Source organism: Schistosoma haematobium, chromosome 5 (genome assembly GCF_000699445.3).
Source record: "Schistosoma haematobium chromosome 5, whole genome shotgun sequence".
Classification (NCBI taxonomy): Eukaryota; Metazoa; Platyhelminthes; class Trematoda; order Strigeidida; family Schistosomatidae; genus Schistosoma; species Schistosoma haematobium.
Genome location: NC_067200.1, coordinates 17415347 through 17426286, shown reverse-complemented (window position 1 = coordinate 17426286; position 10940 = coordinate 17415347). Strand labels below are relative to the sequence as shown.

At 36.9% G+C, this 10940-nt stretch overlaps 1 protein-coding gene across 1 annotated transcript; it reads left to right on the top strand.

Annotated features, from left to right (window-relative positions):
- Positions 1–200: 200 nt before the first annotated feature.
- MS3_00009279 (uncharacterized protein) lies at positions 201–6614 on the top strand. The gene is made up of 8 exons (XM_051217634.1): positions 201–315; positions 2352–2396; positions 3015–3121; positions 3559–3787; positions 3921–3938; positions 4151–4171; positions 4960–5021; positions 5486–6614. Exons 1-8 carry the CDS (start codon positions 255–257, stop codon positions 5690–5692), a joined length of 750 nt encoding a protein of 249 aa, XP_051065051.1. The 5' UTR covers positions 201–254; the 3' UTR covers positions 5693–6614.
- Positions 6615–10940: the final 4326 nt, after the last annotated feature.

Genomic DNA, 10940 nt, shown 5'->3' with positions numbered 1-10940 from the left:
GTTGACAGGGAATGTGTGGTCAGGATGGAGTGAAATTAAACGGTGAATGATGGTCTCATTCACATTGGTTTTGACCTTGGTGTAGTCTAGAAAATGTGGCATCGACCAATCGGATAAATTCTATCCTTACACTTGCCAATCACATACGTTTTAATTGTGACTAGAATGACACGTTATCATTGTATTTAAACAGGAATCAGGACGTAAACTGTGTAATTGATTTCAGAAAACTTGGTGAATTACAGTGAGCAAATATGTTTAGATCACAAGTAGCAGTTGTTTGGTTTCTCTTCTTTCTCCTGGTCTGCAATGCAGGTAAGTTTGAAACTTTCTAAATGTGCGTTTCCATCTTTACTTTCATTCATATGACGATGTACTTGACATAAATAATCACTCAGTAATAATGTCGTTAGTCACTATACGGTGATGAACCGTCTTAAATATTTTGATTGACCAGGAAGTCGCCCGTCATTAGTGTGCGTTGACGAGCACTCTTCATATTGTGAAAGATGTTAACACGCATTCGATCTCCATATAGAGCATTGGTTCTCCTACAATCACAATATAATTCACCGTTGAGTATCAATCAGTATGGAATCATACTAAGTTCTGCTTCCTTATGACTAATTCCGAACAACTCACGGGTAGTATAATAAGTCAAATGCCTTGATAGTCTACAGGCTCCAATAAAGCCTTGCCCAAGTCATTGATTGATAAATAAGAATTCATCGTTCGTGCACCGTAAGCATTTTGAAATTTGCTAACATGACGATATTAGAAAGCAATATTGTCCTGACAAAACTGCATGACATTTACCTGTATCACGTGATACAATGTGACTGCAGCATAAGTTGTAATACTTGCCTGTTTGTAATCCTTATCAAAGAACCATAAAGAAAGTATTCGTTCAACACTGTTCTGACTTACTATCAATACGAACGACTGAAGTTTTCAATAGATCTCCATTGGATGATATAAACAGTGGAAGAATGTCCTGATTGAACGCGTAGTGGAAAACTAGAATTTACTTCGTATTTCTCCTTAGTAGAAGTAATGACAGACTTTAAATCTAAACATTTAGTGAAAATTTGAAGTGAAGCTTTCACACAACCGTGATGCTCGAAAACAGATGGTTTCTCGAAAATGATAACTATGAATAATAAACGACGAAATCCTCTGCGAATCGATTATTTATGATTGTTTCTGTCCGTTATAATGAGATGTTTCAAATCCTTAGTTCGAATCATGTGCTGACCCTTGCTAGGCTAACAGTGATGACCAGAGAACACGCAAGAAGTGGTTAGTTCTAGTATGGAAACTCAAAGTAATGAACGACAACTGTTAAACGACAAATTGTACTCGTGAACAGTTCACCAGACTGTGTCGACACCCAGTTTTTCAAATCCTGTACCATAGCCAGTCTACACTGTTATCGCTACGTGGTTTTCAGTGTAACGTGAACAATCTATGTGTACTTCTTGCGCCGATAATAAACTCATGACGAGTTGACGGATGAACCTCCACATAGCGCTGTGAACATATTCGAGTGTCATCAGTCTCGTTGTAGATGAAGTTGTCAGCAGGAGAAATGAATAAATGGCACTCAATGGAAGCATACTGGACCGCACATCACATGAAATAGGATTTGATGTTGTCCAATGCATCATAGGTTTCACAGAAAAACAGACGAGACTCTGTGAATTGTGATAATCACTTGAACTCCTACTTCAATATAAAGGAGTTTGAAGTACAGTAGATCAACAGGATCACCGTAGACGTGTTTAGTCGATTGATCAAGCAAATGTCTATTGATGTGAATATGTGAGTGATGGTATTGCTTTCAAATGAAAGACGAGAATTAGTGATTCCAATAAATTTTGCTCACGATGTCATACGAAATCAAACAGCTCATATTATTCTGAATGATTCTTGATAAACATGCATCTAGTTCGTTCGGTGGTTGGAGTTCATTGTCAGTATTAGCTAAAATCGTTGTTCATGCTGATAGCCACTAGTCAGCAAAGTCTGTCTGAAATTTTGAAGGAAGTGTTGCATTACAGTGTGTTGGACCCCATGTAAAATAGCTCCACAATCTGTGACATCAACAGTGAGCTATTCTTCGACAGCTGGACTCTTGTCTATAGGCGAATTCCTTGTTGACTGAATACTGTTTAGTGGCTAATCCACTCAATGCTAAATGCCGTTAATACCATTATGTAACCGTGGTACTATTCACTACTCACTGACCAATCACTTGTTGTGTCTACTCGTCAGTAAACTGATGAAGCGTTTCTCAATTCATGTGAATGTCTCATCTTCATCATTTCCATTGTTTTTTGTTGACGTCACAGGAGATCAAGAAGTGGCAGCTCAGACTCTTGAGTTTTCAAGTAAAGGTAAGTTATTTGAACGGTAATATCATCTGATGAACTGCGTTTGCATCACGTTTCGTATAAAATGGTAATCGAAAGTCGTTCATTTTTGTGTATATTGAATGAAATATGCAGTACAATTTGGTTTGATGTTCAGACGCGACACATTTTGATAATTAGGAATATTTGAAATATAGCACGAACTAAGAATCCCAGAAATAACGCAATTGGATCAAGTAGTAGTATATAAGCACGAAGGAATGTACTGTATTTCGAATTCGAAATCAAACATTCAACAGTTACAAAGGAATCATTAGTTCATTCAAACACCACACACATATTCTTCTCTTACATCCGAACTACAACAAATATCGTCATGCGCTACGGTTTTCATGGTTTCAGTTTGGAAGAAATTGAAGTGACCATCCTAGTTTTGTATGGTTTGATTTATTGTTGATTATTGCTTTAGCTCATTCACTTAGTAACTCCTAATCAGTAATCGTATATTGGATCACCCTGTATAGACACGTTCAAAATGCTTCATGTACGATTTCCTGCGAGATAGTCGTGCTGCTGTTTTGAATGACTTTCGTGTTTGAATTGTGCCTGCATCTAATATGTTTGAATTCCGGTTTGTTTTAGATATCGTTGTAAATACACTCTCCGTCCGTGTTAAGGAGTGGGATGAAATAATTGAAAATAAGGGAGTAGCACAATCCCTAAAGCTTCTGGATAGATACTGTGCAAATGTAAGTCTAGAAGCTCTCACTCGAGTTCTAAAACACGAAGAGACGTGTATGACAACATTATTCGAGTCATTTTACCTCATATATATATATATATTGACCACATGAATCTCCTAGTGAACCTACTCATTGATCTAGTGGACACGCGGCAATGAATGCTAGATGATGTGTTGCAATTGGACGTGTACATTGATGTGAACATTTGTAAAAAATGAAATTTTGTTGCTAAAGGGTAAATGTTAGATATCACTATGATTCAGTGTTAGGTAATTGTAAGTCTGAGTAACCATTTTTATAATAAAGTAAATAGACATAAATTTTCAGATATGAATAATCATGTGAATATCAATAAAATTTACATTTCGAGTTAGAATGATCACTTTCACAAAAACTTCAACGAAATAATCTGACGGATAGTGTTTTCATGTGATTTCTTAAAGGTTGTGGATGTGGTGAAGGAATTGAAACCAAAGTTGAGTTCTGCTACTCTGTCATGTGATATCGATCACTCACAAAGGCCAAATGATATCCGTGTCGATACTGTTAAGGTTGAACTGGCAGTGTTATCGAGTGAAATGGAAAAAGTATTTTCATCGAAAACGTGGTTCCCATCGTTGAAGAATTCACTTGAATCGGGTAATGTGAATGTGAATAGCGCGTGGATAATTGGTGAGTGAATCACCAATGCATAACAATTTTCTAGTTGATATCCACACTTGATCAATATGTACGGTGTTCAGTTTAGATAACATAGCTTGCAGTTTTCATCATTAAGTAGTAAATATACTGTACTCCATTTCAGATATCGTTTCAGTGAGTGGTAAGTTCACAATAAATTCTGTAGTTTTGTGTATTGTAAAATCTGTTGAAGTCAGTGATACTGAGGAATATTGAACACAATAATCTGTCAATGTGGTGTAGGAATTTAGGAAGTGAATGTTGTGTAATGATTTGTAAATGTGAGTTGTCGAATGAGTGAAAGAGTCAGTTAGTTGTCATCAACCACAAAATAATATTTATTGTGAATTTTAGATCCGACAGCCGTTGGCCGTGGTAAGTTGTCCTATATATGAGGCTGTTGATTTGAATATGGATTTCCTGTTATTTCTTGATGGCCTCAATAGAAGTGTGTGTGAATGTGACAAGATGACATGGGTTGATTGCTTTGTTTGGGACTTTTGTGTGAACTGAATGACGGGTACCAGTCGAAAGTAATATCGGAGATGCAATCGTAGTGAAATTATACAGTTTACTGAATGTGTCCGGGAACGTTCGACTCGTTAAGGCCGTTTTAATTGATCGCCATAATTTGCTCAGTCACACGCTCCTGACTTTGAGATGCTTGAAAATATTCGACACACAAACACACTTGCATTAGATTCACACAGCGGAACCAAGTGATTGATAGGAAATAGTATTCAACTGATATGCTGTGTATCACTCCGCTGCATTTCAGTGATTTTCTCACCATAGACAAGGTCACGTGTTCTTCGGCACGTTGGTTTCGATCTGTTCAGCTCAACAGTGTCCAGATTGCTAATCGTGTTGAGAATTTGATCATAAACTTTGATAACCATTCCTGCACCAGTTTCACCTCCTCGTCACAACGAACGTCACAATGGTTTGGCCGAGTGTGAGATCATCAGTGAATTTAAATAGTCTCTGAACAATCTCACTGTTTTTATCACAGATTCCTCGGTCAACACGAAAATCGATATGTTGTTCAGCTCACAGTACCCACTGAATAGAGTGCTTTGACTAACAAATCGATTAATGAAATATTTTTTTGAGAGTGAATATTCGTTTTACAAACTATATTTAATGAAATTTGTACATTTTAGAATCCTATCTGTTCCAAAAAACCTATTCTACGAGTTTAGTAACTACTGATAAGTGCCGTGAGGTGAGTTTCTATCTGGTCATGCATTATAAAGTTTTCTTGAATCCATTGCATTTCGCGTCGATCGATCAAGTAGCAGTCGCGTGTTGATTTAAAGAGTTTACAGATTTCGGTTGATTGCATTAGTTTTGATATCTTCGTACCGTTAATCCCACAATTTCAACGAGAAGTCCGTCGATATTCGTTTCGATGACATTTGTTGATGAATATATTAATTTCTTGATATTCTGTAGACCTGAATGTCAACCATCAATGTTATGTGACTTTCGTGTCATTTGTTATCTGCTTTCATCAGAATTTATATAAAAACAACTTCATAGAATAATGAGATCAAGTTCCCACAAGGTTCTTATATGACACATACCGACGAGTACACAATACTTAATTGTTTAGAAAAGATATTGTTTCAGTAGATTACAGGATAAATATTTATGCCATAAAACACTGTCTCAATATTTTGATTTCAGCTGAAGATCATTATGTCGAATATATATACTGGATTCGGTGAAACAATGACGAACTGCTCCTTCGATGTGTTGACAGGAGATATAAGCACGACGATGGACTACCGAGAACTTATGAAGAAAGGGTATTGCTGTTCAGAGTATAATGTATATAGAAGAAATTACTGGTCTATTTATGAATTACTATATGAGGGTGAAAGCGGTGAGTAATTCTGCAAAACAGGTGAAGAATACAAAATTATTATCGAAAAATGTTTAAGGAAAGTGTACGCAAGTGTCGCTGAAAAATGTCGCGACAGATTAAAAAATAATGCAGACGAGAGCAAACACACAAGCACACACGCACATAAATGCACTCAAGCATTAGTACACAAGAACATAAGGCGATCAGTGAATGAAATTTCAGACATCAGTACCAGACTGTTTCATTGTCCCATTGAACTTACTCTGTCGGTTTGTTTCTTGATGCATTCCTGTTATTTAGGTGAGAATACGATCAAACCGCCCAAAATAACTCAACCCGAAATAACCATTGACAAGAAAAATACTACTCTCGGTAAGTTTGCTCAACTAACGGTTTCTCTCTCTCTCTCTGGTTTGCAAATTAAGGAGCTTGAGACATATCAACTTTTGTATTTATATGGTTAGTGAATGACTATTCAGTCATCGGTTTTATTCTGTTTCACTGTCTCACTGAACTTACTCTGTTGATTTGTTTCTCGATGTCTACTTGTCATCCAGTTGGGAATTGCCATTTTTGTATACTCATCGTATAAGTCGCAAACAAAGACGCCTATCACTCGACACTCGATAGTGAAACCACGTCGAGCTCAACGAAATTCAATTACACGGTTTAATAAAAATCAGGCACACGATTGACCAGCACATGCAGTCACCTTCACTTGTAGTGTGTATGACTTGTGCTACACATCGATAGAACATAAAATGATACAGAGCAGTGGTGAAATTCCATTGATCTCACATATTCTTGGTACTGGATATACTTCGACCACAGATACCATCAAGTTCCACACAACGAATTATATTGTCACTCGACAAGAACACGAATCTTCTCTTTTATGTTTACTAGTGAAAAAGTCAACCACAGTTCGTGATACGACCTTCATGACTATAAATACTTGTAGAAGTGCCGTTATTCAGGTGAATTTCTGTTGACCTTGAATCTGTCATTGCCTGTTTCCTCCTCTTGATTTCACCTCCTTTTGATCTGATTATTTATTCTATATTTGCTTATGATCTTTCTGATTGATTGGTTGACAGATCGGACCTAGTTCAATATGTTTGTCGACAGCTGATTCACCTGAGTGCTAAGCTTCTAAAAATTCTCTGGTGCTAATAGCAATCCTTCTATCCAAGATCTCAACATTTTTCTAGTCGAATGTGTGACCATAGTTGTCTAAATTCATTGATATAAGCGAGGATATATCATGGCGTCTGACCGCCAATCGATGTTCGTGTAGGTCAAGATGAAGATAGTATCCACTTTGTTCGATGTATCGGTCATTGCAGCTGGAACAACTTATTTTGCAGATGATGTTGGGTTTTACTTCTCTCACGGTTTCGTCCTTTTGTTTGCATAGAATTGATTGAAGTGACTTTGCTGGGTTGTGTGCAAACCAAATCCAAACAGCTTCGACAATCTCGTTGTGATTTACTGTGTGTAGTTCATATGTGTTAGGACGATTCGGTTGTTGGATTCTGTGCTTGATTTTGTTCCTGCCGACACATTTGGTTGCTAGTTTTGATGCAGTTGACCGGATAGCTGCTCTTTTGATGAGAATATTCTTCAGATATTTTCCTTCATCTGTCGCGCCACAAGTGTGTTGCAGTGCGTCCCCACCCTCTTGAATAAAGTTTGTGCGCAGTTGAATTTGTGAGTTCATGGGTTGTTTCTACTGTAATTGGTCTTGGTCGGCTTACGATTTGCTTGAATTTCCAGTTTCACTGAGTCAGTTCTGTTGATCAGAACATTCATGTGTGATCGTTTGTTGTTCGACCCCATTTTCATTATGGTGTGCATGCCATCAAATATGTTGTTGATCAGATTATATGTGTTTTACAACTCGTACTTTTCGACGATGACCAACTTGTCGTTCACATAATAAATCCAAAGCTTTGATTTGTTCGCTGGCAACATTGAGTTTATGCATCACTGCTAATTATGAGTGTACTTAATCTTACCTAGGAGTTGTATAGGACTTTTGATGAAGTGAATGGATGAAACCACTGTATGTTTCACTTCACGTCAAGTGTCGCTGAAAGATGTCGCGACAGATGAAAATAATGTAGACGAGTATAGGCACAAAAGCAAACACGCATACAAATGCACTCAGGCATTAGTACACAAGAACATAAGGCGACCAGTGAATGAAATTTCAGACATCAGTTCTAGACCATTTCATTACTCTGTCGGTTTATTTCTCGATGTCTTCCTGTAATTTAGATGGAAAAACGACCATACAGAGCGAAATATCTCAACCTGGAACAACGACTGATAAAGAAGAAACGTCTCTCGGTATGTTTGATTGACTGATGCTTTCTCTCTCTCCCTTTGATTTGCAAATTGAGGATCTTGAGACATGTCATTTTTTTTGTTCATGTAGTCAGTGAATGACTTTTCAGTCATCAGTTTTAGACTTTTTCATTGTCCCATTGAACTTACTCTGTCGGTTTATTTCTCGATGCCTTCCTGTCATTTAGGTGAGAAGTCGACCATACAGAGCGAAGTATCTCAACCTGAGAAAAAGATTGACAAGGAACAAACGTCTCTCGGTATGTTTGCACAATTGATGATTTCTATCTCTCCCTGATTAGTAAATCAACGGTCTTGAGACATGTCACTTTTGATCTTCATATGCTGGTGATCATTGTCTCCAGCAACATTTTTCCACAATTTTGTTTCACTTTTCTGATTCATTGTGCTTGTTCGTAACACCTGTTCTTTATGCTCCACTTAATCGTTCTACGATATTTTTTCACATTATATAGTCGTGATCTTAAACCGTTCAATTTCCTGCTCTCACCTACTTACAGTTTTCAACGAACTCCTGTATTCTGCTTGATCTCTTTCTTATAATAATCTCTCTATTTACAAATGCCTTCACTCTTCATTTGTACGAATTTGGCAATCAGAAATCTCCTTCATCCGTTCGTTCTATAAACTCATGACTTATCTTGTCTGATTTTAAATTTTTTCCTGCTTATCAAAATGTCACTGAGTTCCTAACATCTCTGTGCAAACTTTCCATCAATGTTTTTTAACACACTGCACTGTTTCATGTACCTGTCCTTCGATTCATCCGCTCTTTGTTGTCGAGTTTTACGATATCACAAAGTCGGTTTACATCATGGTGTAAATTACGTCTTGTTGAATTTTTTCATCAAAATTATTTCCAAGGTTTGCCGTCAATTATACGAATCTCTGAATTAGAAAACTTGAAACTGAACTATACAGGTAACATTAAAAATTGATCATACTGGAATAACTTCTTTGCATTTTATCACGAATATATTCGAGCACATTTTTCTACTTGCGATTTGTCAGTTGTCTGTATCATGATTAAGATTATGTGGATGTAGTGCACACATGTTGCACATATGCAACAACACTAATGTGATCTCAGCAAGACTATCAAAAACGGGATTATTCTTCTCAATGATATCATTTGTACAAATCCGAGGTATTAACGAACCTGACATTATCTGTTTCCTTATTTTGATTGTATCTCGCTTCGACCTAATTCTTGGTTCTATTTTCGCAGATGAATATTTCGATTGATTGAAAGTCTGTAATGATTTCGATGTGTTTGTTAATTGCTGATTTAGTTAGGTGTCAAGCTACGGAAAGATCCTATGGTGTACGTAGTATCCTTTCTATCAAGGATTTCAATATCTTTCCAGTCAAACGAGTATTCACAAATGTTCTTATGCAATGATCCAAACGAAGATTTATCATAACGTTTTACTGTTAATTGACGTTCATGAGGACAAACATCAAGGAGTCATCAACGTTGTTCTATATTGAGATTTTTGTCATTAGAACGGTCTATTTAGTAAATGACTTTTGGTTGTTTGCTACAGTCGTTTCGTACTGTGGTTTCCCAACGATTGCTAATAGTGTAATTGCTGGCACTTCAACTACATCTATCAGCTGTCATACGACGCAGTCGTTAATCCCTATTTCTACCGACCTGTTTGCCATGTTATTTGGGTATGCTTACATAAATGCTGAAGTATGTGATGATAATGTTGTTTGTAGAAACAATGGGAAAAGCGTGATCGAAACAAATCGACTAGTCAAATCAACTCCTGTAAGCTCCTTCAACGAGATGCAAACCACCTACTCCACCTCCAACTTTCTTTTTCCTAAAGTGATAATTTAATTGTACTGCGTATTTGTTTCAGTAGGGACAGGCAAACATAATGATAGCCGTCTATTTTAACTTTGTTTGAAGTTTATTTACGTCAATTTATCACTTCAATTTTTCTAACCACAATTCATTTGCAGTTCTCACTGATGAATATTACTTAATTGTCTTTCAAAATATAGGTCACTGTATCTATGCTTCGTTTCCATCTGGTAAGTTGTGAAATATGTCGCTCAATGCATAAACGTTACCATGGAATTCACATGTTGTACAATGATCACATGGGACTGATGACATTGCCCGTAATCATTTACCGTCATGTAACATTACTCACCATTACTCCTGATTATTCATGACTTTCAGTTTGTTATGGCAAATTATTGTGGTGCCCTATTGCACTGAAATTATCTACGTTATAAGCGAATCATTCATTACAACTTATATTACTGTGGATTCCACAAATATGATTCTCGGTGATTGTTTATCTAGATTGCGTAAATGTTAAGGATACCTGTCAGTATCTGTTGAAAATCGCTTTGCAATTTCAAAGTGGATGCAAGTGAATACGTAATGGATATCGTATTCTCCCTTTCCTCCCTTGATACTAGTAGCCCGATCAAACCGTGAGTCTCTGTGAAAGTATTGTGAGTGAGAAAAACAATCGGAACACAGAACACGACCTATTAGATTTGTATGAAACCGGAACAGCATAAACATAGCAAGCAGTAGAAATGCCTTATCCATGTGATAATGTCTACATCGTGGAACTAGACCACCAACCACAAATACTTTAGCATAACTTGTAAAAATAAAAGAAACCTTCGAATTGGAGTCAGGTTCACTCTCAAGTCGAGGTATACAGACTCTCTTAATTCACAACGACAAGACCATGTGGCGTCGGTTTTCAATATACAGATGGGATAACCTGTTTAGGACGTCAATGAAATAACTTTTCAAACAAATTCTGTTAACAATTTGCAATATTGGTGATTCGCTCTCAATAAACCATCCCCTTTACTGTTGATATTCTCTGAATCACCAAAAACAAACTGACAGTTTGTTATGCCGTT

Bases quoted from the DNA above. Each gene is read 5' to 3' on its own strand.
- MS3_00009279 (XM_051217634.1), top strand. From the start codon at position 255: ATGTTTAGATCACAAGTAGCAGTTGTTTGGTTTCTCTTCTTTCTCCTG. The intron at 2,397-3,014 runs GTAAGTTATTTG...GGTTTGTTTTAG, and splicing joins TCTTGAGTTTTCAAGTAAAG to ATATCGTTGTAAATACACTC. The intron at 3,122-3,558 runs GTAAGTCTAGAA...GATTTCTTAAAG, and splicing joins TGGATAGATACTGTGCAAAT to GTTGTGGATGTGGTGAAGGA.